The sequence below is a fragment of the Brachypodium distachyon genome, chromosome 4 (assembly GCF_000005505.3).
Source record: "Brachypodium distachyon strain Bd21 chromosome 4, Brachypodium_distachyon_v3.0, whole genome shotgun sequence".
NCBI lineage: Eukaryota > Viridiplantae > Streptophyta > Magnoliopsida > Poales > Poaceae > Brachypodium > Brachypodium distachyon.
The window spans coordinates 31494398-31520669 of record NC_016134.3 but is presented as its reverse complement, the minus strand read 5'-3'; the positions used below and the strand labels follow the sequence as shown (position 1 = coordinate 31520669).

Genomic DNA, 26272 nt, shown 5'->3' with positions numbered 1-26272 from the left:
CTCAAAAGAGATAACCAAACAATTGAACCATTGGTCTTATTAAAAGTCACTCCACATTTCCATGGATGATATTGGTAAGGCAAAAAATTTGAGCCACCTGATGAGAAAGAAAGGAAAACAGTATTTCGACCAAACATAAGTTTCAGGCTTTCAAGTTCCATCCTAAATATCAGCATCCACCTAAAGCTTGCACATTTGCTATCCACAAAGTCATGAAATTATCTGCTTTCTATCGGTCCACAAGCGAGCAGATTTTCATTTCGCAATCCTCATCAAATCCCCTCGGCGGCGATAACCGTTCACAACCGAGCAGATTTTCAAGCTTCTAACTTGTGTTCTTCTTCTTCATAGTATTCCCCTTTCAATTATCTTTTCTTCTTATTTCTCACAAGGGCATTTAGGTCATTTGTCCAATGAAACGTCCACCGTTGTTGCTGTGGACCGAGCGACCGACCGATCATTTACAAATCTGTTGTTTGTCGTTGTTTTAGTTTAAATTTGAACTAAAACAACGCGACAAGAAATTCGGATCAGAGTGAGTACTTATCTTTTACAAAAATACATCACCATGGATTTGTGCAAGTTCAGGATCAGCGATCTCTAAAGCATGGATTTGCCATGCTCAAGTTAATCTCACTGAATCATCAGCCAATGGACTGGTGATTTTATCAATGGACCATCAGTTTGTAAAATACCATCCGTGCATTTACACAATCAACACACCAATAGCCACCTCAAGCATTACCTGAATAATTACAGCTGTATGGCAACAGGTAAAACAATAGCTAACCAGTCTACACAACCCTGAGGCAAATACTTCATTTTCTATTCTATTCTATTCTATTCTTTCCTTTCCTTTGGAAATTGTGATTTCCTTTACTTACTCTCCCTCTGTGTGTATGTGTTTTTTTTATATCCCCGACTTACTGTGTAGTCACACTCTTGGCCAGATTCCTTGGTTGGTCGACATCAAATCCTCGAAGCGCAGTAAGATGGTATGCGAGCAACTGAAGCAGAACAAAAAAGAGGCCCGTCAGATCAGTATATGGAACTGCAACAAATATCACAATGTGCAACAGAGGTTTTGGGATATGATTGGGATTGGAGAAAACAAAAGCTTGCACAAACCTGCAATGGGATTATGTTAATCACCGGCTGGAGACAGTCGGCTACCTCTGGAACTTGAATCACTCTGCAGGATCCACTAGGACAGACAACAGATATGTCTCCCTCGGAGCACATTACGATCAGACGCCCCTTGCGCGAGAGCAGCTGCTGGATCACCGACTTTTGCTTGCTGCAAGAGGTGGAAGAGGAGGAAAAAACAGTTCAATCCATAGATCAGAAATTTCCATAGGAACCAACAAAAAAAATAGATCTAGCTCTGTTCAAAGCGCTCACCTGAAGCACGCATCCCGTGTTGCGATGACGATGATGGGAAGGTTTTCATCCACCAGTGCTAGTGGGCCGTGTTTCATCTCACCGGCAAGCATGCCTTCGCTGTGCATCAGCGCGACTTCTTTAACTTTGAGAGCACCCTCTAAGGCAGTGGCATAGTTATAGCCTCTTCCGAACACGAGGAGTGACTCCGAGTCAAGCAATGAAGAGGCAAGTTCCTTCATTTCAGCATCAAGTTTGAGAACTTCGCTCGCATTGCCTGCGCAGTAAAGTGATAAATACAGTGTTTCAGATAGTGAATGAGAAACAACAGTTTGCTTGACTACATGGTACACTCTTGATCCAATGCAACATACTCGGAAGACTTGAGAGACCACCGATGATAGATTCCCTTCTGGATCGAGTTGATATCTGATCAGATCCAATAGCCTAGGCAATCATCGCCATGACTACTATTTGACTTGTGTATGCCTGCAAGATTATCAGGTACTGTTAGGAAACAAGATGGCTAAAAATTGGTAAAACTTTTTGCAAGATGAGCATTTACAGAAACATGCCTTGGTGCTGGCAACACCAATCTCACAACCAGCAGTGATATGAATTCCACAGTGTGTTCTTCTTGACAGCGTGCTTCCTACGGTATTTGTTACACCAACACAAAGTGCTCCTTTTTCAAGTGCATAATCAAGAGCTAGGAGGGTGTCTGCTGTCTCCCCTGACTGACTCACAAAAACTGCAGTATCCTCTCTGTAGATGGGGCCTTGTCTGTCCAGCAAGTCACTTGCAACCTCCATTGTCACTGGAATACCTGTTGTTCAATTAATAGTTAATACGAGGGAAAAAGACTCCAGTTAAAAGAACACTGGACAAAAGAACTTATTACACTGGACATCTCTAAAGTTTTCACATAATGACAATCCAGTTGGACAAACTGATTCAACTTACCGGTAAGTTATTCCACAAAAGGTCTCGCAGCTAAGGCAGCGTTATAACTAGTACCACAGCCGATAAAGATTACTCTTCTACAGCGTCTGATTGTTTTGAGGTGTTCCTTAAGTCCACCTAAAACAACTTCACCATCCTTCAGTCTACCCCTCATTGTTGTTGTCAGTGAATGCGGCTGTTCGTGGATTTCCTTTTGCATGAAATGGTCGTAGCTTCCTTTCTTTATTTGCTCAACTTCCATCTCAAGAACGGACAATGCTCGTTGCACAGATGCTGGCTTCTCTTTTTCAGGGTCAAACTTAAGGATAGACACGCTGCCATCCTACAATCTCAAGATTGCTGGAAACTTCAGTAAAATGTCAAATGCATGGCTTGTCGAGAAAAAAGAATTGATGCATCTTCTTCTATTTTCCAGTTGACCGAGAAGAAGCAGGGCAAAAAGTACCAACAGTGAAGGTAGTAAACTAAATTTCTTGGATGTCACGTCATGGTAACAGACAAGTAAGAGTAGTACTGATAAAGACCAAACTTTTTGAATTTTTTTATATAATATTACTGATGTCCCCAAACCACCAGTCAAAAAAAGGGAAATAAAAAGAAAATAAAGCCAAAATAAAACAGAAATGCATGCCAACTAACAGACACAGCACTCATAGAGTACCTTAATATGAACAATTTCATTATCTTCAATAGCTAAATAGTTCTTGGTATGCTCAACAATAGCACATAAATCACTGGAGAAGAATAATTCTTTGGGTTTTCCATTTGCTGTCAAGGGTTTGACATTATGAAAGGATTTACCACTGGTTTGGCCACTCAATTCCTGAAAACACAGAGAGACTAGTCATGATTTGAATAACACAACAGGCTCAGACAGCAGCAACAGGATTATGCGATTTATACCTATACATGTAAAAAGGATTCTTAACATTTAACCAGAAAAAAAATGTAGGTCAGAGCATGTCAAAATATCTACTACTCCCTCCGTTCCATAAAGATTGGCACGGATTTGAACTAGAGACTTTATGAAACGGAGGGAGTATAACTCTTGCCTACAACAAAATGGCCAGTTTATTGTCATAATAAAGCAAGTGGAACCAAACAAAGTTGGAAATTTCAATTGATTTTCTACATAAATTTTTCTCATATACTTACTTGACTTGAATATATCCAACAGCTAAAAATAAGGGTAAAAGGATGCCATTAGCTTACATTGACGCCAAGTATCAGTGTGTTGCCTCGTTTGCATGCGATCAGTTCATTGGGATAATGTGGACTCTTAAAGATAAGTGCATAGGCTCCTTCAAGTTGCCTCATAACTTCCATAACGACTTGGCTAAATGTCACATCACCTGAAAATGTAATGCTCCATAGAAATGACTATATATAAACTAAATTTCAGCAGATCTTACAATATTTAATAACATATTTACCTTTTTCATCATGAGCCTTATCGAAGACGAACTTTGCTAGCTTAGGGATGACTTCAGTATCGGTATCAGACTCAAAGGTGAACCCATGCAGTATCAGTGTCTCTTTCAGAACCTTCACATACATCAGAAACACTAAGTTGGAACAGATATGAGACCCGCATTAGCAAAGGTTTCACATCCAGACTAAAAGTTTCAGGTAGTTAAGTCATAAATCTTGATTAAAAAACATCATCTTTTGATATCTGAAATTTGTGTCACCACCCGGATGGACACTACGATAAAAAATTATGAAATATGGCGCAAACAACCACGCCAAGGAGTTTCACAAAGGCAGATAAGGAGCAACTTGTTATAATATTCAGCACCATAAGTTCATCATAGTTGCAATATTATGTGTGCATTCTACACCGGTAAAGATAACAAGGAACAAATACTACACAAAAGAATCCTATATGCAACATCACAAGAACATAGCAATTAAGCAGACCTCATAGTTTGTGATGATGCCATTGTGGACGACCAGAAACTCGTCGGCGGGACCAGAAGATTGCGGGTGGCTGTTCTTTGGGGAAGGCACGCCGTGCGTGGCCCACCGGGTGTGGGCGATCCCAGCATGCACGGTAAATGTGGCATCCAGGTTCACATCCTTCTCATCGACCTCTGAAAATCAAACGCAAGCATCCATCACGAAAGCTACGAGTAATCAAGTTTCATATTCTCTGCCAAAATGTACTGCCAATATATAAGTAGCAGAATTTGCCAGGGAACTCCACAGTTGACACAGTAAAATTGATTGGAAATCACAACAGAAGCAAGGAATTTTATTTTATTTACAATTGCACAAACAGTTGATAAGCAGCTAGCATAACCTGATAAACCACCCAAAGCCAAGACAATTACACACTCCCAAATGGATCGTTCTCACCGGAGTAGAGACGGATCGCAGAATTCTGGAGTTAGGAGAATTCCAGAATTGTTGCTAAACTGAAATGAACTGCAGCAGGGGCAAATTAAGAAGCGGGAGGGAAGTGCTGCTGACCGGAGTAGACGGATCGCACGAGGTTCTCGATCTTGCCCTCCTGCCGGAACACCAGGGGCGGCGCCCCGTCGTACACGAGCGCCGCCGCCGCGGCAGAACCAGGCAGGTCGGCGTCGAGGGCCAAGCCGGAGGAGTCGTAGCCGCGGTACTCGAGTCGGCGGAGGCCGTTGAGGAGGACCTCGAGAACCTCCCGCCGCTCCCGCGGCACGTTGTAGTTGAGGTAGGCGAAGATCCCGCACATCGTGCTGCGGGCGCCGAGCCTTCTAGAAGCTTCTGGAACCCCCGGACGACGACGACGAGGCGGTTGGAGTGGAGGAGGAGGAAGAAGAAAGGAACCCACGAGGCGTATTTCCGGTGGGATCTCGGAGTACGCTTTGTACAATCGAACACGTACTTCTCGCCTCGGGCTCGTTTGGCTGGAGCTCGACAACCGCCCGAGTTCAGAGATCCCAGAAATGCCTTCAGAAGTGCAGAAGAAGTGAAGAAATTCCAAGCAAATTCGATCGAAATTACAAGAGACAGAGACACGACTTATGATTTGACGAAGCCAGAAAATCTAATTTAATCTTCTGACAGAATTTCTTTCTAACTTCCGAGAGCAATTTCAATCCCCTGCAAAACTTGGCGCCATCAGAAGATCCAAGGCGCCAATGTCTGTCGTCCCCTAGCTCAGCTACGATCTAGTAGTACGAGTGTACAACAGCTAGCTTCTCTACAATCAGGCAGCTATGCTGCTGGTCCCGTTCATGGCCGCCGCCGCCGCCGTGGGGTCCCGCCTGGACGCCGGCGGCGCTTCAAGCCGGATGTAATCGTACATGACGCCGAGGAACGCCCCAAACGCCCTGACCTGGGTGATGCTGATCACATTCTCCCCTTCCACGAGCATCCTCCCCTGGATCCCGAACTCGAAGCTCCACCAGGTGCCGTGATCCCCGTGCCGCGCGATCGCGTTCCCCTCCCCGAACTCCGGCGTCGTGAACACCGCCGCCGGCCGCCTCGTCTTCCCCGACTCCAGCGGCGGCGGGTTGACCTCGATTCTTAGCCTCGCCATCTGCGCCGCCGCGAGCGCGATCCGGAGCGTGTAGTTCCCGTCGGACGCCACGGCGGCCAGGGCGAACTTGATTTGCCGCGTCGTCGGCGCGTACTGCTGCTGCTGCTGCCCGCCGGAGCCGGAGACGACGACCGGGAGCTTGCGTGTGACGTGCGCGAAGAACCAGTCCTTGGAGTAATGGCTGGCCCCGACGGTGAACACCGGGTCGGCGCCGTTGGGGTAGAGCTCGGCGTAGCGGTCCCAGAGGCCGTACTGGCGGAACTTCTCGGCGGCCATGGCGGGGCCGAGGAAGAGCCGGTTGACGAGCTTCTGGTTGGGGTCCGGGACGAAGAACTCGGCGGCGCTCCGGTCGGGGATCCCCATCTCCCACACCGTCGGCCCGGCCCGCGGCGGCGCGAACACCAGGTCCCCGAGCTTCAGCACCTCGCCGGCGCCGGTGACGTTGACCGGATAAGAAGACACGAACTCGCCGTGGACGCCCGGGACCCAGGCGTAGAGGCTGTAGAGGCCGGCTCTGACGCCGGTAATGGCGAAGCCGCCGGAGGCGGCGGAGCGCGTCCAGAACTGGTACCCTTTGCTCTCCGTCGCCCACGACCCGGCCTGCCCCGGCGCGGCGAGCCCGACGTACGCGTTCCTGGCCGGGAACATGCCGTCTTCTCCGGCTCCGGCGGCGACGAGGTACCTGTCTCGGACGAGGAGGCGGCCGGCGACGGTGGCGCGTTCCCCGGCCTTGTGGAACTCGGGCGACTCGGGGAAGTTGTACGGCCACTTGGCCGCCTCCGCCGCCGCGCGCGCCTTGGCGTCCTCCCACAGCGCCGCCTTGGGATCCATTACCACAGGAGCTCCTCTTCCTCCTCCCCAAAAGCTCTTCTTCTGCTGCTTCTGCTTTTTCTCCGGGACGGAGTTGAGGTAGACGAAGACAGGGCCGAGCACCTTGGTCCAGTTCTCCCCATCGCCGATGTTAGCAACAATGGCGTCGCCGACGTAGTGGGTGCCCATGAACATGGTGAGCGCCGTGGGCCCCACGTGCGACGTCAGCTCCCGCTTCATCGGCCCGCCGCTCTTGAACTCGTTGCTCGGCGTCACCACCCAGAACCCCACCGCCGCCGGACTCGCCGGAGCCGGAGAAGACGAAGTTGTCCCTTCGGAAATCCAGCCGTGCACCTTATTATCCTTGTTGTCAAGCGAGTACATGTACTTATCGTCAACCTCGCCCTTAAACTCCGGCTCCGCCGGGTTCACCAAGAGCACGGCCTCCTTGTACGCCAGCGGCCGCCCGCGGGGCGGGTCCCGGTCGGCGGCCGACGGCATGGCGCGCTGGAGCTTGTCGGAGACGGCCATGTAGCGGAAGCGGGAGGTGCCGAGCTTGAAGGCGAGGCGCGCCTCCGTGATGTTGAGCGGCGGAAGGGCGGCTGAGTGGGAGAAGACGGCGTAGGGGTAGAAGCCGGAGACGCCGCGGAGGAGGACGAGGCGCTTGTCGACGGCGAGGCGGACGCTGTCTCTGCGGGTAGGGTCGTAGGCGCTCCTGAAGGAGAGCTCTACCTTGTCTGGGGTCGATGTCACCACTCTGAACTCTGTGCTGTCCAGCCTGCAGCACGTACAAATACGTGTATAGATTAGATTGTGAATAATACTGTATCAATCCGTGTACGTACATAATTTCTCCTGTTGATTTGCGGAAGAAAATAAATCCCCAACCCCACAGGTCGGCCCCGCATGTCAGGCGCGCAGGCATGTCGCATTTTTTTTGGGGTGATCTGAACTGGAGATAGACACTTTAGCAGTTGATCTTGTTCACCAAAAATCAAGAACACACTTTAGCAGTTCACGTACATCTCTACTGCTCCGACCGATCCAGTTAATTAGCTACGCAACAATTAATCTTCATTCGTTAATTTCTCGTATAGTATAAAAAATCAATTAGATCACATTGCTGCTTCCGGACCCATGCATGCAAAGATGAATGGCAAGAAGATGTTGTAACGAAAACATGGATTAGCTAGCCAGGCGGAGAGATCGATTAACTTATTTTTAACTTGTGAGACAACTAATTGATTATTAACAGCGGGACTACATATAACAACGTGCGACGTACGTATAGTAAAATCACGTACAGTAACTGACGGCTATATATATACTGTATAAAATTTGAAGCACTAGTGATCAGAGTAATTAACAACGTACGTACATGTCGATCATGCCTCTTGGGTGTCCGGAGTCAGGGTAGTTCCAGACGACGTCCCAGTAGCCGCCCGTGTTCTCGCCGCCGACGACGAAGTTTAGCAGGTTGCTCCGCTCGCCTAAGTAACGGACGGCCGTGATCTGCCCCTGCGGGTTCGACGCCGTCACCTGAACCAGCCCGTTGTCCACCACAACCTGCATATATACATACACGTATAAATATACCTACGTATATAGAAAAAACATACTACTCCGGACGGATTTTTCTTATTTTTATCAAATTATTCCCTCCGTTCCATGATTCGTGTCGAAGTATTACATGTAGCCAGACACTTTTTAAAAATAGATACATTTATTTTTGGACAAATTGAAGACAAGAATTATGAAACTGGGGAAGTAATTAATTAAATGCTCCATCCGTCCATGGACCGTGATAGATCGGTTTTATTCCGGAAAAAACGTAAGATCGACCAGGCAGGTGAATATTGAAACGCTTTGTATCATGCATTGGAGTTTGCAGGAGGAGTTAAATGAGTAGAAGGAGAAGAGAAGAAGACGAAGAAATTCGATCCTTCATTAAAAGAAAAAGAAAAAACAGGGTATAGCATGAATGGCAGAAAATATATATATACGTAGATACATACCTGGTGACGCTCAATGCGCAGCGTAACGCCGCCAGCTACTCCCGGCGCCGGCGTCGGCGGCCACCGCGGCAGCCACGACGCCTCGCCGACGACGAGCAGGAGCACCGCCGCCGTCAGAACCGCCACCGCCGCCGTCGACATCTCGCCGGCCGCCGACCGGATCGATCGATCGAGCTCTTCGTCGTTTAAATAATCACAGAGAGCAAAAAATCGACAGCACAGCTTAGCTTTAATTAGCTTCTCTATGCAGATGGCCAGATGGGGAACGATGGAGCTGCAGCTCGATCTCTAGCTACTACGTGTACGTGCATCTTGGCAGGAGTGGTGTGTTTGTTAGTGGTTACTACACGGCCTGCCGGAATTTATACCGGTACTGAAAAGAAGAAGCAGCTGAGATCGAGCTTTTGGGCTGTCAGTTGCGGCCGGAATTTGTAAAGGCAGAACGGCCGGGGGTTCGTTAATCCGTTGCACCGGTTCGATTTTCCGGCCGCAACCACGCAAAGAAGCCCCTGCCCACGACGCACTATATATATTGTCTGCAACTTTAAGGCAGAGGATCTACAGAATTAGTTTCTGCAACTTTGGGATCGATTTTCTTGCCATTACTGGCTATGATTGTGAAAACGAAAAATAAGCTATGACCTTCCTTTTCTTTCCTCTCATGAGCCTTCCTTTTTTTCTTATTAGCTAGCTAGCTAGACACCCTCCATATATGTACGCAAATAACGATCTACATGATTAGTTTCTGCATCTTTGGGGTCGATTTTCTTGCCATTAATGGCTATGATTGTGAAAGGAAAACAAAAAATAAGTTATGACCTTCCTTTTTTTTGCTCATTAGCCTTCCTTTTTTTCTCATTAGCAGCTAGACACCCTCCATATGCATGTGTCTGACATCTCTAAAGATGGCAAGCAGTGATAAAATCATGCACATGTTTATACATCTCTTGGATATGTAAATGCATGCATATATGGTATGGGAGTGTCTATTTCTCAGTCGTCTAAGAAATAGTTATTTTTCAGTCGACAATCGTAACCATCCAATGAAGATTTTCTCATTCATCAAACCTACATTAATTTTACATGAATCTCAATGATTGAATCAAAAGGTTGTGATCATCAACTAAGAAATAGTTATTTCTCAGTCGCCTAAGAAATAGCAAAACCGATATGGTATTGTTATTTTAGCGGTCGATCAATAATAAGGAGTGTATATATTTGCGTATCTTTTAAACTTTATGGCCATTATTTACCACGGTTTCCTTCTTGTATGTATAACCTTCCACATACGTAAGTACGTCATGCATGAGATCTAAATGACGATGGGAATATAATTACGCCATGTGTTGTTTGTATATTACGAAAAGATCTCATCGACAAGATCGGTTCCAGGCTTTGCTGTTGGAAGGGCAGGCACTTCACCAAGGCCGGCAGGATGGTGCTTGCTAAGTCGGTCCTCTCGGCAATGGTAACGTACCACCTTACGGCCTTCTCCATCCCTGCCGGCGTCTGAAAGGGCATTTCTCTCATAAGTGATTTTGGTGGTGATGACAACATGTGGTGTATCTAATCGTGTGTCAAGTATTTCAAATTTTATAAAGAAATTGGCACAAGACGATGGTGTGGACCCTCAAGATGCTAATAAGCATAGCGGTGTTAGCGGCTTTTTCAATTTGATTTGAGTCGTAGGACATCCGTTCTATTAAGAGGTAATCCACAAGGGAAGGTAATGGGTGAATTAATTTCACGTACACAACTACACAAATTGCACCCACTAAAAAGCCTACCCCAAAAGGAGTGAGAGAGAATGACCAAAATCAAACCTGTTTTTGAACTGCTGCAGTACAGGTGGCGGAAGTTACGGCTCAACTTCCAGTTGCTCTCAGGTGATTCCGAGAAAAATGCGGAAGTTCCGGTTATTCTGCAGAACTTCCGGGAATATGTGAAAGTTCCGATGAATGACCAGAAGTTCCGGCCTGGCTCTGCGTAGTGCATAACGGTTCGATTTTGGGGACCCCATATAAATACCCCTTCGTCCCCAACGGGTCTTTTGCCCGAGCTTTAGCCAAGAACACCTACTCTCTCCCCTCAAGAACACAAGAACTTCATTTCCCTGGATCTCCCTCCATAGTTGATCCCTCAAGTCAATACTTTGAGATTTGGAGGAGAAGATTGAGATCTAGGGTTTCACCAAATTAAGAAGTTGATTCCCCTTGTTTACTTTGTGGATTTTGTTTCTCTTGGGTTGTTGGAAACCCTAGACGAAAGCGGTCACCTTGAGCTCTCCCTTGGTGTTGAGGAGCTCGGGGATTGGATTGGAAGCCTCCAATTGAGTTGTGGAGCTAGCTAGCTCCGGTCAAGTTTGTAAGGGTTTGGACTTCGCCCCCAAGGAAGCCACTAGTAGAACTCACATCCCCTTCGTGGTGTGGTGAGTTAGAGAATAGAGTGAGCCTTTGTGGAGTCTTTACCTTTGTTGTAGAGCACTCCTCCAAACGCAGACGTACACCGATCCCAATGGGTGGAAATCCGGTGAAATCTTAGTCTCCGGGTGTGGTATCATTTTGCCCTTTCCATTGTTGCTACCTATCGTTGCTTCGGCTATTGCATTTCATACTAGGGTTGCATTCAATTTTTAGAGAATCTAGTAAACCATAGAATTAAGTGTTTTGTATCTTTCAAGAAAAGAAAAATAAAAAGTAAAATTTGTTAGTCGCCTATTCACCCCCCTCTAGTCGACCATACCGATCTCTTTCAGCGTCCTCAAACAGATCAACAAGCTCATCCGATCCTTCATTTGGATGTGCCATGGATCCCCGGGACAAGCGCCTTCTTCGTTTTCCCTCGTCAACTGGAGCTCCGTGTGCCGTCCCAAGGCGCTGGGAGGCCTTGGCATCCCGGATCTTTGCAGATTCGGGAGGGCGCTGCGGCTTAGATGGCCTTGGTTCTCCTGGACCGACCCTGGAGGCCTTGGAACGGGCTCGCCTCCCCTTGCTCTGCGGACGACATGGGCCTCTTCCGGGCCTCGACTAAGGGTCCATCTTGGGGATGGCACCAGGACCCTCTTTTGGCATGACGCCTGGCTCCCGGATGGGCAGATCACCGGCCAACGCTGGCCAGCCTTGTTCGCCATCGCCTCGCGGAAGAATCGCTCCGTCCAGAAGGAACTGGCCTCCCATAATTGGATCTGCTCTCTCCTTCGCATCTCCTCGCCTCAGCAGATGACTGCCTTTGTGGAGCTTTGGGGCGTCCTGCGTGGGTTCACCCTCTCCAACACAAACGACTCCGTCGCCTAGAAGGGGAGCGCCTTAGGGGCCTACTCGGCGGCCTCGGCATACAAGGCCCAATTCCACGGCTCCTTTCCCCTCTTCGCGACGGCCAAGGTCTGGCGAACTCTGGCGGAGCCGAAGGTCCGTTTCTTCGCTTGGAGGGTGCTACATCCAGGATTTTTACGGCCGACAACTTGGCCGCTAGAGGGTGGCCCCACAACCCCATCTGCCAGTTATGCCGCATCCATCCGGAGTCCATTGCCCACCTTGTCGGGAATGCTCCTTCACGAAGGAGGTGTGGGCCCTAATCCAAGCCTGGGGCGACATCACCCCCCAAGTTCATCCCTCCGCTCCATCCGTTGATGCCTTTTGGGATGCCCTCATCCATGGGCATTCCAATGCAGAGAAGCGGGCCATTAGTGGCAAGCTCGTCTACACTTGGTGGGGTGTATGGAAGGAGCGCAATAGTCGCATCTTCAAGGGGGCCACGATACCAGCCCTAGAGGTGGCACTCCTCATTTGGGAGGACATCCGTGTGCGGATTCGTGCGTGTTTGGCCGGATCCGGGAGATTAGGCCCTTTTCTCTGCCTTTTTTTTATTTTCTTTTCCGTTTTTCTAGGGATCCTCCTTGTATCCTTCTGTACAGTTCTTTTTCTTCTAATCGAATGACGGGGATCGACAATCTTTTCCTCAAAAATATATTACGAAAAGAAACATGGTTCGAAAAAAGTAGATTTCTAGGGCTGCAAAATTCATAAAAAAATGGGAACCATTAACTAGAATTCTCTTTTTTTTATTTGCAGTAGTAAACGACTCTTAAATGTGTATTTTCCCCCCTCTTCCTTTTAAAGGCATAACAAAAGATTCTTTTTTTATACCTAATCCGTGTATAGGTAAACTCCAGATCCGAACAGCATTATTATCCAAAGATGCCCCTTATGTACATATCTTTATGGGCAATTGTGCTTTAATTTTTCAAAGCATTAAATATCTTGAATAAAAAAGGAAATTTGCTCTGATATAGAGTATAAGCTGACTATCTTGACCCACCCAAGTGAAATTATTCCCGCAATGTATACAAGGCCCGGAAGCCCATTACGGCCGTCTCTCCATATGTGAGGCCCAGATAGCTAGCCAGGCAGCCTACTAGCCCAGCTACCATCATCGAGACTGCAGCCCAGCATGTATAGGGTTGATAGATAGGCTCCCGCCGATGGGCCGAGAGCATCCTAGCACATCCCTTGTATTATCCCGGCCCATAAATTTTACGGATTTGAATGATTTTTTTTCCACCAAATAGAATCCGTAAATTAAGCTTAAAAAAATAGAATCCGTAAATGCCTCAGCCTGTAAGCAATTTTATGGGTCATATCCTGAATCTGCCTCCATGCACGTCAACATCGAATGCTAGTCCTCTCATTGCTAAATGTTTGAAGTCCTAACTCTGTTCTAACTCTCTAGTCAAGGAGAAATGGTCCTCCAATGCAACTATCATGGATGCATGCATCATGCATGTAGCCGGCCGATATCGGAAACGAAGAACAAATAGACACTAGACAACGTGCAATAAAGTACGTAATACTACTACTAGTGCTTGTACTCCGTATTGTTACACATGTTAGATCGATGGAGACTACTCGAGGTTTCCAAGACCGGCCGACTGAAGCAATTAACACTTCCACTTTGGAATTAGTTAAATTATTGATTGGAATTATTGATATACTACCTCCGTTCTGGTATAAGGGCCCTAACGCATCCCTAGGTTGAAGATTTAACTAATTTAACATGTTTTTTATATCACAAAAATTATACCATTAGAAAATAGAACATTTAAAGTTTCTAATGATATAATTTTTTTATACAAAATTCATGTTAGATTAGTTAGATTTTCAACCTAAGGATGCGTAGGGGCCCCATATATATCGGAACGGAGGGAGTAATAAAACTATTTACAAGCAAGTACAATTAAGTCGATTACTTCACACTCTGACTTCCACTTTGGAATTAGTTATCCGGCCAAAGTGAAAGTGCATCATCGTTAATTTGATCGCTCGGGATAATGATATTTTGGATCGATGACACACGCACGTTTGGACTCGATCGGGCCGGCTGTATCTGGGGCAGGATCGATATGATATTGGATGCATGGGGATGCAATAGATAATCGATCGCACAATATTTAAGCGATGGATCAATGTACCTAGCTAGCTTAGCTTAGCTAGATCAATTCGATGGATCCATCGAAAAGTCCAATCTAACAACCACTATAGGCTAGTGGGGATGTCATGTACAGCTTCTGTGCCAAATTCTAATATTGTCCAAGCTAGTGTGAGTCAATCAGCGGATGATGCATTAATCCCTGGTCTTAAACAAATACCTACTCCAAAGTCGGAGTATAGATAAGCCGTGCAGCCGGCGGCTGCACGACTTTGACAAGATTTGGGGAGCTATTATGTCTCATATTAGGTGAACCGCCTGCCGCTTTTCATCCCTCAACATTTTTGTATTTTTGTGGTTTTGATTTATTTTTTCCATTCATCTGCGGAGTAGAGCGGGCTCACAACTTGGTTCGCCCTTGGCTGGCCGTGGTACATTAACCGATTTTAGCTTTCTATTGTCTGAGAGATGGGCGACCCAATGCGTCTTACATTCTGCCAGATACAAAACATCAAGATGCGAAGCAATGAATCCAAAGACGTTAACTTCAAAGGACCGTGATGTACGTAGATTTTAGTTTTATCGATATCTTATTGTTTATATTCATTTCGTTTTGCATGGATTTATTGCAATTTCCTTCGCGAACCAGTTAAAGCCAGATCGTCGTCCGCAAAATAAAAAAGTTGCTGAGAAACGTGTTTAGGCAATCCTCCTTTTCATACTCAAGTGGCAGAATTGTGCGTTAACTGTTGAGAGCTAACGCGCGAACGGCCTCTCAATAATATATGTGGGGACAAAATTGTGCGTTAACTGTTGAGAGCTAACGCGCGAACGGCCACACGTTAAAGGTTTTCTCTTAACATTAAAAAGCTCTCAACAAGCTGATAAAAAAAACTGATAAAAAAAGCTCTCAACAAGCTGATAAAAAAAATGATGAAAAAAGCTCTCAACAAGGACACACACAGTACTGACTACTGAGTGACGTGTATGGCTCCCAGCGCACCTGCCCGTCTGCGGCGCGGGACCCACCTCTTAAAGCCTCCTGTCAGTGTCACTGTCCTCGTAGTAGTAGCTCTGCCGCTGCTCCATTAAATTCTTCTTCTCTTCTTCAACAGCTCCTCCAATGTCCCCACTGCTCCCCTCTCTCTCTTCTAAGCTTCGTCTCCTCCTACTGTACATCTCCGTCCCCAGGGCTCGAGCCGAGAGCCCTTCCGAGCCCCAATAGCCATTTCCCGGCGCCTTTATCTGTCTCCGCCATCCAGCCGAGACACACACAGACAGAGAGGCTCTTCATCCATCCATTCCCCTGTAGATTTGATTTCGCCAAGACAGCAGTAGAAGGAGCTACCTAGCTGTAAGTCATGTCTCTTCTTCTCTTCTCTGCAATTCTTTCTATCTGATGCAACTGCCCTGCCCTGCTATGCTACCGTGCCCTCTGAATCATCATACTGGCGACTGCTGTGTGGTCAAATTGTTCTTTCGAGGTAAATGGTAGCCAAAATTTCAGTTACATGGTCCCAATTTCTTGTGTGATTACTTCATTTCAACAAGAATCTTCTTCCTCTTCTTCTTATTCCCTGGTCGAGGAATCTGACCAGCCGTCACCTCCCGTGTATTCTTTGATCTGATGGTGCCACTGCTGGAAGATGCCCTTTTTTGTTCTTTCCACAGCCCCTTGTTCCATCCTGCAGCAGCTTCCTGCATGCGAATATTCCTTTTTCGTGCCCAATTTCACAACAGATATCCCTGCCTAGATCCACACCAGAAGGATGGTCTTATTCCTTTTGACCTCCACTGGATTATTAATTCTAGTATCAGGGAAACAATTATCTCTGAATTTTTCCTCCAGGATTCTCTCTGACACTAAACAACTCCCCTGATTGACCTCCTTGGCTACGCATCTTATTGTGTGGCTTCACTGCCATCTAATATTCTATCCGATGATTATAAATCCTAGATGACTGACTGCTCAGCAGCATTTGCATGTGGCCATTCTCTGCACCACAAAGATGAGATTTTTCTACTTTCCCCGAGATTCGAGTTTCTTTTTTCCTCTTCAGAGTTTAGTCAGACAGAAAAAACATCATCCTGTCATCTTCATTCCTTTCCATGTATGGACTGTAAATTTTCCACTGGTCGACAGTGAAACAACAGTTTGACTGTGCGTGGAAACTTGCTTAAACTAGCATCATTCATTCCTTTCCATGCATCAACTGTAGATTTATCATTTTCCATTTGTACAGGTGACAGTGAAACAATTTGACAACAGTGCTTCGTTGGAAACTAGCCAATCGATCAGGCAGGGGATGAGTACAACCAAGGTGAAGAGGCGTGTGGGGAAGTACGAGCTGGGCCGGACCATCGGCGAGGGCACATTCGCAAAGGTCAAGTTTGCGAGGGACACCGAGACCGGCGACCCTGTGGCCATCAAGATCCTCGACAAGGAGAAGCTTCTCAAGCACAAGATGGTTGAGCAGGTCACTGTCCAATGCCACCTCGCCCTCAAAAGTTAACTTTGTGATCTCAATTATTTGTTTTGTCTGGTCATGCTTCACATCTAGTACAGTACATCATGCATGATAGATAGGGCCTGCCCTTTAAATTTCCTGATCCCTTTTTTTATTTTCTCTCTCTTTATTCTGGTACTTTTATTCAGAATTCAGTCACTTTTGATGCAACTTGTCTTTGATGCTGACGAGTAACTCTGTGGTGGAATCGCAGATCAAGCGGGAGATCGCAACAATGAAGTTGATTAAGCATCCTAATGTTGTTCGCATGCACGAGGTAGACGACTAAAGGAATTACCGTTCTTTTTTTTGTTGCTGATATTCCAGTTAATCAGAAAAAAGAGAGCTAGGACGAGAAAATGCTTTGCATCTTGTCTAGGGTCCATGCCAAAAGCATCTCTCTCCAATCATGCACCTAAATCATTATGCTGTTGTCAGAAATTGCAGCTATTTGTCATGCCTATTTTCTTTTTAGTAGGGGAAAGAAAACAATCATATTAGTCTAATCAGTGTTCTCTTCATTTTTTAGGTGATGGCAAGCAAAACAAAGATCTACATTGTTTTAGAGTATGTCACAGGCGGCGAGCTCTTTGACACGATTGTAAGTGATGTGCTTGATCCTCTATTTCCAGTTTATGCACTCGTGCAGTTTGTTTATCTTGAACACACACACACGGTTACTAGATATTGTTAATAATACAATTATCACATGGATTCTTATAAAGGTTAACCATGGTCGTATGAGAGAAGATGAGGCAAGGAGATACTTTCAACAGTTAATCAATGCTGTTGATTATTGTCATAGCAGGGGCGTGTACCACAGGGATTTGAAAGTGAGTTACTCACGCTTCCTTTTCACTTTCAGTCAACAATAAATCTACTAAGGAATCTAAACCACAATACTTGCAGCCAGAAAATTTACTACTCGACTCATGTGGAAATCTGAAGGTCTCTGATTTTGGGTTGAGCGCACTATCTCAGCAACTCAAGGTTCAGAAGTTCACATTTTGTGCATTGACAAATAATCATATCCCTTTGATGTTTCAGAACTCCACTATATCTCAATATATTCTGAAGTACTTAAGTATTTTCTTGTTACCAGGATGATGGATTACTACACACGACTTGTGGAACTCCAAATTATGTTGCACCAGAGGTAATTTCAAAAGGTTGCAGAATTTGGAGCCACTAATACTTCTAGGCACTATTGCTTAATCAGGAACCATTACATTTAAACATCTCAACTACCTTTGTATAGGTCCTTGAAGATCAAGGCTATGATGGTGCAATGGCAGATTTGTGGTCGTGTGGAGTTATCCTGTTCGTTCTGCTAGCTGGGTATTTGCCTTTCGAGGACTCTAATCTTATGAACTTGTATAAGAAAGTGAGCATTGTACTTCTTTTAGAGCACTGATGGGTCTTGCTTGTTCATGCTTATTTGATTTTTTTCTTTCCTTGTTCCTCCTTGCAGATATCAAATGCGGAATTTACGTTTCCACCTTGGACGTCTTTTCCTGCCAAGAGGTTGTTAACAAGAATCCTTGATCCAAATCCAATGACGGTATGCTAGAACACAAGATCTGCATGGAGCAATACTAAAATAGGAAATTTCCTGAGATAATTAAGTAGAACAGTTTTTCTGTGCTTGGAGATGGGGCTTATTCCAGGCAAAAATAAAGTACAAATTCCATCTTTCTCATAACTTAATTTAATGTCTTGAGAAACTGTGGCAGAGAATAACAATTCAAGAAATGTTAGAGGACGAGTGGTTCAAGAAAGGTTACAAGCGTGCAGAGTTCGACGAGAAGTATGACACGACATTGGACGATGTCGATGCCGTCTTCAATGATTTAGAAGTAAGTCCATGATCATATGCAAAACTTGAGTCGGTGTTTCTACGTCATGAAGAAAATCTCTAATGGTTCCGCTTACTAACTAGTTTTACTACTGTTCTTTGACTTCCTCCAGGAGCACCATGTGACAGAAAAGAAAGAAGAAGAACCAGTAGCTCTGAATGCATTTGAACTGATTTCCATGTCAGCAGGCCTCAATCTTGGAAACTTATTCGACTCTGAGATGGTACGAGAATGTCGTAATAGCAGCCTAAAACGCTGAAAATTTTGATGTGTGATAACTTAGTTTGCCATTGTTTTCTAGATTCCACTTATATAGCCTAAATCATCACTGAAATTTGCACTTTAAACTCTCTTTTTGAATCAGCTCTAATTCAGTTTTTCAGTTCCATGGAATCGTAGTAGTACTGTTATGCGCCTATATAAATAAAAAAAACACTTTATGGCCTGTTATGATTCTGCAACCTCGTTCTTCTATGCTCTAACTCCTAATAACTGTATCGACAGGAATTTAAAAGAGAAACAAGGTTTACATCAAAATGCTCACCAAAAGAAATCGTCCGTAAGATTGAGGAAGCTGCAAAGCCTCTAGGATTTGATGTTCGGAAGAAAAACTACAAGGTCGGTCATGCAGAGCTTGGTTTAATAACGGTTATAGCATGTAAATACATAATAACAGTTATAGCATGTGCTATAAATACGTAATTTTCAGAAGGTTAAAAATCATTTTTATTGTTTGACCAGCTGAGGCTAGAAAACGTAAAAGCAGGAAGAAAGGGAAACCTCAATGTTGCTACCGAGGTAATGGAGAAATGCTGACCTGTATTCTGCTCTAATTTAATTTGCTGTTCAGTCTAATTTTATTTGTGCATTATGATTTAGATACTGCGAGTTGGACCTTCTCTTCACATGGTTGAAGTTCGAAAAGCAAAAGGCGACACTCTGGAATTCCATAAGGTAAATGTCATATTGTGAAGATCCCGCCAATTATAAAGCTGGTAATGGATTATTATTGAAAGTAGTCTTATCCTTTGAGAATGAACTCCTAGCTTTATGCTTCTCCAGTATCAGTAATCTGGGTTCACCAAGTTCAGAATTATAATTTGCTTTAGTCCTGTATCACTTTTCCCTGATTAATCTGTACTGAATCGCGTAAAACTTCAATATTGTGCCGCAGTTCTACAAGAACCTTTCAAACACCTTGAAGGACGTCGTCTGGAAATCCGACGATCTGCAGAAGAAACCTTCCTAGCAGCAAACTTGGGAAAGGGGAGGATGGGTAAACTATTAGCATCTCATCCTTCCAAAGCTGATTCCATTTTCAGAAGCTGGATCAGCGAAAAAATTGTTCATTGCATTTGTAAGTACTGGTCAATCGCCCTGTTGAGCTGTGCTTGTTTGTACTCCACCATTGTTGTAAGATGCTGTGTTTTGAGAGTCTTTTTGGAACATCTGAATTCATTAGTTTTTGCGGGTACATCTGCAAGTGTTAGTTAACTCTACCGTGTGATTTTGGAACAATGAAGCCAGGAATTGGCCATATCCCAGCCAAATATATTGAAAAATATATGAGTTTTTAGCAAATTCTGATTCCAGCCAAACATTTGTTGTTGAACCATTTGTAGAAACTCAAATTGGCCATCACTTCATTTCATTCCCACGGTGAATTGCGAAAACCATGGAGTTAATTCCTGGTTACAATATTGCCTTTGCTCCCTGGTGTAAATTGAAAATCGAAGGGCAGAGAGATGATGAAAAACCCTGGATTGAATTCAATTGTTGTTGCGCCAATTCCTGGTTATATTTTTATTGTCCATCATTCTTTCTGGTTATATTTTGGGTTTCAGCCAAATAAATTTGTAAGAAGAAGACTGACATTGGCCACCAATTCATTTCATTCCCACGGTAAGCTGTGAAAAAGGAAAACCTGAGAATTATAATCTGAAGTGAATTCAGAGGATGGTACATGAGGTGCCGCATCGTCTCCGGTGGTCGCCGCCGGCGCTCTTCTCCTCCAACGGGCCGCTCTTCTCCTTCTCCTTCTCCTCCTCCAACGGGCCGCTCCTCTCCTTCTCCGTGGGCCTGGTGAGCACCTTCTCGAACGGCCCGCTCATGACTTTCAAAATGGGCCCACTCATCCAGTCCATGGGCCCGCTCCTGTAGCGGCGGCGGACGACGTTCCGGCCGACCTGCAAGATCCGGAACGCCAGCAGGTAGCGGCACACCCGGATCCCGTTCTTGAACAGCGGCGGCACCATCGGCTTCGATCCCGCCAGCTCCAGCCTGCGAATTACATCAAATTGGTTCATGATTTGGATTCAATTGCAGAATTGAATTGGGGGATTGGGATTGGGAGAAAGGGGCGGACTTGGACATCATGAGCTTGGCGAACTCGGAGTAGTTGATCTGGCCGTCGCCGTCGCCGTCGGCCTCGAGGAGCATCTGGGCGAGCTCTTCGTCGGAGAGGCGCTCGCCGAGGTCGAGCATGACGCGGCGGAGCTCGTCGAGGGAGATGAAGCCGTTGCCGTCGGCGTCGAAGACGCGGAAGGCGTCGCGGAGGTCGTCCTCGGCGTCGAGCAACTTGCGGTCCACCAGCGCCAGGAACTCGGCGAAGTCCACCGCGCCGTTGCCGTCCGCGTCCACCTCCGCGATCATGTCGCGGAGCTCCGCCTCCGTCGGCCGCTGCCCCAGCGACCGCATCACCGTCCCCAGCTCCTCCAGCGTGATCGTCCCTGCCCAAATCAATCCCTTCATCCATGGAACAGAGGAGGATGAAGAAGAAGGAACAGAGGAAGAAGTATATAGGTTACCGTCGCCATCCCTGTCGAAGAGGCTGAATGCGGCGCGGAACTCGTCGAGCTGCTCCTGGGACAGCTCATCCATTCATCCGTTCAAGAACTCGATCGATGGATTCGTCCGGCTGGCCGGCGATTTGCCGCCAAACCAAATCCCCCGCCGCCTCGTAACCTGCGCCTTTTTCTTGGTTTGTTGGTTCCTTGGTTCCTTGTTGCATGTGTTGGCCAAAATTAGCTTAGCTAGCCTAGGGAACCCCTTTTGGCTCCCACGCTCTAGCCAACCCCGGCTTTCAAAAATAATGATATCAAAATTATATTTTAAAGTTTTAAAAATTAACAGTAGAAAAACTTATATGAGTGTGTGTTACTCTTACCGTCTACATGTATAATTTTCATGTTATAAAACTCATGTTACATCGGTTAAATCATTACCATAATGACATCGGTTAAATCGTTCTTGCGCAAGTACGTGTCTATAAAAATTCACAATTGTGAGATAAACAAAATTGAAAAATAAATAGATCGTAAGTAAATGTTTTATTGTTTTGTTATCCTAAATTCACAATTTATGATATATCATCCCAGAAGGCACAAATGTGTTCCGGTGATTTTTTCTACACAGGGAGCAGATGTGCTCAGAGCATAAATTCAACTAAATTCTCGATTGAGCAGGCAAGATCGAGCTAAATTATCAGGAAACAATCACTTCTGATGCAAGAACAAGTTCTTTCTGTTGAGGTAACATGCTTCTCATCATAAATGATGATGACAAAAAGGATGGCCTGATTAAGATCATAGCAAACCATAATACATCGCGCAAAACTGGACATAAGTTGCCTCCACAAAAAAAGAGAAAAATAATCTGAGATACACAATGTTGTAAGGGTATCACTCTTAGCCTAGTCGGACATTCATTTCATGGATTTCGCGAGCCTGGAATTAGCCAAGTGGCACTACACTAAGTAGGTTTCTCTGCCCCAGCTATGGTTGTATCTATGTTGCTAGGCATCAACACGTTGAAGCCGTCAGCTGCCGTCGATACGATCATCCCAGGTATCTGTGGGTGCCAGTGCAATTCTTTCAAATCTTTCTGGCCCTGCACATAGCGAAAACAAATAATCAATCACATGGGACTCGTTTCTTTGCAGGTGACAATGCTGTTTAGGAATGATGCTTCAGCCTCAAAGTTGACAACAATGTGAACAAAAAGAGAAGCTGACAGCAATCATCATATGACAAAAATGGAAAGTAAAGCCAACTCATTTAAATTTGTCTGTAGAAATGTGATGATAGTACCTGGTGAACAAAGAGAAGTTGAGGGGGCAAATCATCAGGAGCGTTTGCTTGCTCTTTCATCTTTGCTCTGAATTCAGCTTCCTCTTCTGCATCTTTCTCCAATGAAAGGTCCCAAATTCTGAAGACAAACAAGGATTCAGGATGTTACAGCAAAATCATTTGAGATGTCAGAGAATATTAAGCACCACATTTTGACAATTTGGTGATGTTAAATCCATATAAAACCAGAGAAAAGAGGCAGGGACACCTACGTGAGTTGATGGTCAGCACATGATACAGCCAGTGTTGATGCTTCATGTGGACTCCATTCCACAGATGTAATCGGGTGCTTGTGGTACTCAAAATGCGCTACCACTGCATCACCCTACCAATAGAATAGAAAGGATAGTGGAAAAAGAGTTGACGTGAATATATCATTCACAAGCAAATACATAATAACAAACACAGGAAATTGGCCGGATATTCAAAGAAAAAAAAGGGTAATATAACAATATACTACTAGTTGTAGTCTAACACTCTAGCTACGCTGATTTTGGCACAAAGGTGCATACACTACCAACAATAGAACAATATCTACCAGTATATATCTAAAATGAAAATTCTAGTAGCAACAGGATGACTTATTTTCATCACAGAAGTTTTACCCTGTTACTTGTATTTTTCTTTGTGGACATTAAGTACATACACAGGCAAACATAAGCCTAGCTCAAAAGTATATCATAAAATCAGACAGAAAAACACCATTTAAGTGGGTAGTCTGAAACTGACAAGCATAAATAATTGTACTTCGTCAAGATGAAAGTACCTGGATTAATCTAAGATCGCGAATGGAGAAACTGCCATCATCACATCCCGAAGCTATCATACAGCTAGCAAGCCTGATAATGGAAATCAAACATAAATACAATATCATACAGAAGAAATTCTAGTGCTGACGAATATATAACAAAATGTCCTACTAAATGTACCGATTCCATGAGATAACATTCACATCAGCACTGTGAGCCTTAACATTAATAACCGGTTTCTTCCCTTTCCTTATATCCCAAACACATATTGTCCCATCCACTGAACAAGAAGCAAATATTTCGGCTTCTGTTGGACTCCACTGCAAGAATATATCGTAACATTTGAGATAATCAACATTTCTAGAGCACATAGGAGCAGATATATGATACATGATTCAGTGGTGTGCCTGTAGATCCTCAACGCTTGCTGAGTGTCCAACAAATGGTTTTGTATCTACGTTCCAAGTGCTTCCAGATGGCTCCCAGAGGTGAATGCACTTATTACAATCACCTGTGTAGACAAAGCATTAAATTGGTCAATATAAATGTAACCAATTAAAAGGGTAATGCTGTCCTGTGAAAACAGGTCAGAGACAACCACACATAACATTTGAAACACCACAGCAGAGGACAGACATTGTAACGTGGAAAAGATCTACTACGTACCAGAAACAAGTTTTCCGGTTACAAGTGGACTCCAATCAATTGCATAACCTTCATCTTTATGGCCACCAAATACTTTCATGGGTACATGATTATGGATTATGTCATCTTCTTTGTGTGCAACCGGTCCAGAGTCTGCGACTGAATTAAGGAAGGATTTGAAGTCCCACACCTGCATATGCAACGGAACACATAGTTAAGAAATTACACAACAATGAAGTAGTCGGTGCAGTACATTATGTTCCCTAGCAAGTTTTTCAGAAGGAAATATGATGCATAAGGTGAAGGAACATGAGCCCTTAAGGAATATGATGCATGGATTATATTTTCCGTTCGTGGCCAAAAAATATGCAGGCAGAGGATTGAACTAAATGTTGAGCGGACTATCACATTAAATAAAAGAGAAATGATGACCAAACCTGAACATGGCCCGTGTCTCCCCAGGTAGCACATATATGTGGTTCTTGAGTCATTGAGCGTATCCGATTTACACACCCCGCATGAGCCACCTTTTTCAGCTGGTACACCAGACATTGATACAGAGCAACAGAGCAAATTATAAGGTTTGCATCAAAGCAGCACGGTGAATTGTGAAATGGCTGGTGCCGTGGCAAAATCTGGAGTTGTGCACTCAGAGATAGAGCATACATGTAGAATGGGCTTTGTATCTTCATTAGTTTCCTCTTCCTCTTCATCACTGCTGCTGTCACTATCCATATCACTGTCAGCATCAATTGTAGAAGATGGTATAGGTTCCCGCTTCTTCCCCTGTATGTTGGAAAGCTTGAAAACACCAACATAATTCCCTGAAGCCTTCTCAGCCTGCAAAAACAATTAAGTATAGCTCTTAGTTTGGGGAGATAAACTTTGTTCTCAAAAGATTGATTCTTTGGGTCCTGGAGTACAAACATGCTGTAATTTCATCAATATCATGTCATTTTTTCAAGTATAAAAATCTAGTGTACAGTGAAGTTAACTCTAATTCTTAAACTTTAATAAACCAAGTGAAATCTCAATTGTAAACCATCATAATTTCTTTAAGCTTTACATGTTAAATCATTAACATGAATCCATGAAACAAGCACCATAACAACAATCATGATATATGTGATGTGAGCAAGCAATCCACAAGACATAGTTCATCTATACTCAAAACTTTAAAAACTACATGATGTTTCCATGTAAGACAGCTCAATAAGAACACTGATCAACTGATGCAAAAACATCATAGCACACTCCAAATAAATTTTCTGGAGAACCAAAATTTGAGAAAAACAGGAAAAATCAAATATGCCCTTATGAGTTATGTGGTAGAAATAAACGGCAACCGTTTTGGCAACACACATCATTAATTGAGGTAGACTGGATAACATATTTATTGGTGTCAATTTTTGTTTAAACGTGGTGAGGACAGAAGGATACCTGAGTTCCAGCAACGCCATATAATGTGTGTGGGAACTCCGATCGGACAAGCCCAAGTTGATCCTGCACGACATCAAAGCTACAACAGGAAGCAAATCGTTGAGCACAGGCCACAAATTATGCTGAAACTACAACACGAGAACAATGAGACTTTTATTCCACCTCAAGCAAGGCCACCCGATGTTGAATCCCCGGAGATAGTTGTAAGCCTCGGGGTCAAACTGGAGCTCCTCCCCTTCCTCTAGTGCATCTACACCAGGTTGCCATACCTAGCAACAACAGCAAAAATCCAATATATTTAAGTGTCATCTTTTTAGAAGAGATTAAGCGTGAATCCACAGACGCAGTTTCCACCCTCATTATTTCTTTCTCGCCATAAGAACAGAGCATAATCTAATCAATCAGACGTGGTTAAGTAGGATCGAAACGAATTACAAGCGTTCCCTCACCTTGGCCGGGCCAGAAGCCACGGCGGGGTTCGCAGACGACGAGGCCTCAGCTTTCTTAAGCCCCTAACCAACCAACCAAACAAGCAACAAAAATCATGACCCAGAAAAGGAAGCCGAAATCAGAGAGACGAAGCTAAGATTATCGATGAGAAGAAGAACAGAAGGGCTGCAAAGTCACGCGCCTTGGACTTCTTCGACTTGGACTTGCCGGCCTTCTTGACTGTGCGACCCATGAGGCCACCGACGGCGAGGAGAGCGCAGCCGCGCAGGGGGAGGCGCTGGAGGCGGCGGCGGGGAATTAATTGGCGGCGGCTAACTGCTCTCGGCTCGAGACCCAGGGTTTTAAGGAAGGGGACGGGAGCCAATCGCCAGATCATCCTCTTA

At 44.9% G+C, this 26272-nt stretch overlaps 4 protein-coding genes and 1 pseudogene across 6 annotated transcripts; 1 reads left to right on the top strand and 4 right to left on the bottom strand.

The window, feature by feature from the left end:
- Positions 1-573: 573 nt before the first annotated feature.
- On the bottom strand, positions 574-5189 carry LOC100841476 (annotated as a pseudogene).
- A 94-nt stretch (positions 5190-5283) lies between these two features.
- On the bottom strand, positions 5284-9012 carry LOC100833730 (probable rhamnogalacturonate lyase B). The gene is made up of 3 exons (XM_024463173.1): positions 8692-9012; positions 8055-8242; positions 5284-7454 (listed from the first exon to the last, which is right to left on the bottom strand). The coding sequence occupies exons 1-3, from the start codon at positions 8830-8832 to the stop codon at positions 5534-5536; spliced, it is 2250 nt and encodes a 749-aa protein (XP_024318941.1). The 5' UTR covers positions 8833-9012; the 3' UTR covers positions 5284-5533.
- Positions 9013-15223: 6211 nt separating this feature from the next.
- LOC100839449 (CBL-interacting protein kinase 32) lies at positions 15224-20059 on the top strand. 2 transcript variants are annotated; one of them, XM_003577829.4, is made up of 15 exons: positions 15224-15469; positions 16359-16592; positions 16837-16899; positions 17152-17223; positions 17348-17455; positions 17532-17612; positions 17725-17778; positions 17881-18006; positions 18094-18183; positions 18356-18478; positions 18591-18701; positions 18983-19096; positions 19220-19276; positions 19358-19432; positions 19653-20059. In XM_003577829.4, exons 2-15 carry the CDS (start codon positions 16422-16424, stop codon positions 19725-19727), a joined length of 1320 nt encoding a protein of 439 aa, XP_003577877.1. In that variant the 5' UTR covers positions 15224-15469; positions 16359-16421; the 3' UTR covers positions 19728-20059. The 2 variants fall into 2 exon arrangements, with proteins under 2 accessions (XP_003577877.1, XP_010237970.1); XM_010239668.3 differs by having other exon boundaries at positions 15457-15599.
- Positions 20060-20352: 293 nt separating this feature from the next.
- On the bottom strand, positions 20353-21785 carry LOC100833425 (calmodulin-beta). Of its 2 annotated transcripts, XM_010239670.3 has the most exons (3): positions 21286-21495; positions 20844-21207; positions 20353-20758 (listed from the first exon to the last, which is right to left on the bottom strand). In XM_010239670.3, the coding sequence occupies exons 1-3, from the start codon at positions 21356-21358 to the stop codon at positions 20428-20430; spliced, it is 768 nt and encodes a 255-aa protein (XP_010237972.1). In that variant the 5' UTR covers positions 21359-21495; the 3' UTR covers positions 20353-20427. The 2 variants fall into 2 exon arrangements, with proteins under 2 accessions (XP_010237972.1, XP_010237971.1); XM_010239669.3 differs by having other exon boundaries at positions 20844-21785.
- Positions 21786-21958: 173 nt separating this feature from the next.
- LOC100840567 (glutamate-rich WD repeat-containing protein 1) lies at positions 21959-26223 on the bottom strand. Its single transcript, XM_003577833.4, has 13 exons — positions 26071-26223; positions 25889-25951; positions 25602-25708; positions 25440-25518; positions 24666-24839; positions 24437-24535; positions 24021-24189; positions 23762-23865; positions 23535-23674; positions 23372-23444; positions 22818-22930; positions 22567-22684; positions 21959-22366 (listed from the first exon to the last, which is right to left on the bottom strand). The coding sequence occupies exons 1-13, from the start codon at positions 26119-26121 to the stop codon at positions 22229-22231; spliced, it is 1428 nt and encodes a 475-aa protein (XP_003577881.1). The 5' UTR covers positions 26122-26223; the 3' UTR covers positions 21959-22228.
- Positions 26224-26272: the final 49 nt, after the last annotated feature.

What these genes read in the sequence shown, in the direction of transcription:
- LOC100833730 (XM_024463173.1), bottom strand. Translation starts at nt 8,832, where the DNA reads ATGTCGACGGCGGCGGTGGCGGTTCTGACGGCGGCGGTGCTCCTGCTC. An exon ending in TGCGCATTGAGCGTCACCAG is followed by an intron (nt 8,243 to 8,691) that starts GTATGTATCTAC and finishes GTATATATGCAG; the next exon opens with GTTGTGGTGGACAACGGGCT. An exon ending in CCAAGAGGCATGATCGACAT is followed by an intron (nt 7,455 to 8,054) that starts GTACGTACGTTG and finishes TACGTGCTGCAG; the next exon opens with GCTGGACAGCACAGAGTTCA.
- LOC100839449 (XM_003577829.4), top strand. Translation starts at nt 16,422, where the DNA reads ATGAGTACAACCAAGGTGAAGAGGCGTGTGGGGAAGTACGAGCTGGGC. An exon ending in TGTACCACAGGGATTTGAAA is followed by an intron (nt 17,456 to 17,531) that starts GTGAGTTACTCA and finishes CAATACTTGCAG; the next exon opens with CCAGAAAATTTACTACTCGA. An exon ending in ACACTCTGGAATTCCATAAG is followed by an intron (nt 19,433 to 19,652) that starts GTAAATGTCATA and finishes ATTGTGCCGCAG; the next exon opens with TTCTACAAGAACCTTTCAAA.
- LOC100833425 (XM_010239669.3), bottom strand. Translation starts at nt 21,358, where the DNA reads ATGGATGAGCTGTCCCAGGAGCAGCTCGACGAGTTCCGCGCCGCATTC. An exon ending in GCCAAGCTCATGATGTCCAA is followed by an intron (nt 20,759 to 20,843) that starts GTCCGCCCCTTT and finishes TGTAATTCGCAG; the next exon opens with GCTGGAGCTGGCGGGATCGA.
- LOC100840567 (XM_003577833.4), bottom strand. Translation starts at nt 26,121, where the DNA reads ATGGGTCGCACAGTCAAGAAGGCCGGCAAGTCCAAGTCGAAGAAGTCC. An exon ending in AACCGGAAAACTTGTTTCTG is followed by an intron (nt 23,866 to 24,020) that starts GTACGTAGTAGA and finishes TTGTCTACACAG; the next exon opens with GTGATTGTAATAAGTGCATT. An exon ending in TGTGCTGACCATCAACTCAC is followed by an intron (nt 22,685 to 22,817) that starts GTAGGTGTCCCT and finishes GTTTGTCTTCAG; the next exon opens with AATTTGGGACCTTTCATTGG.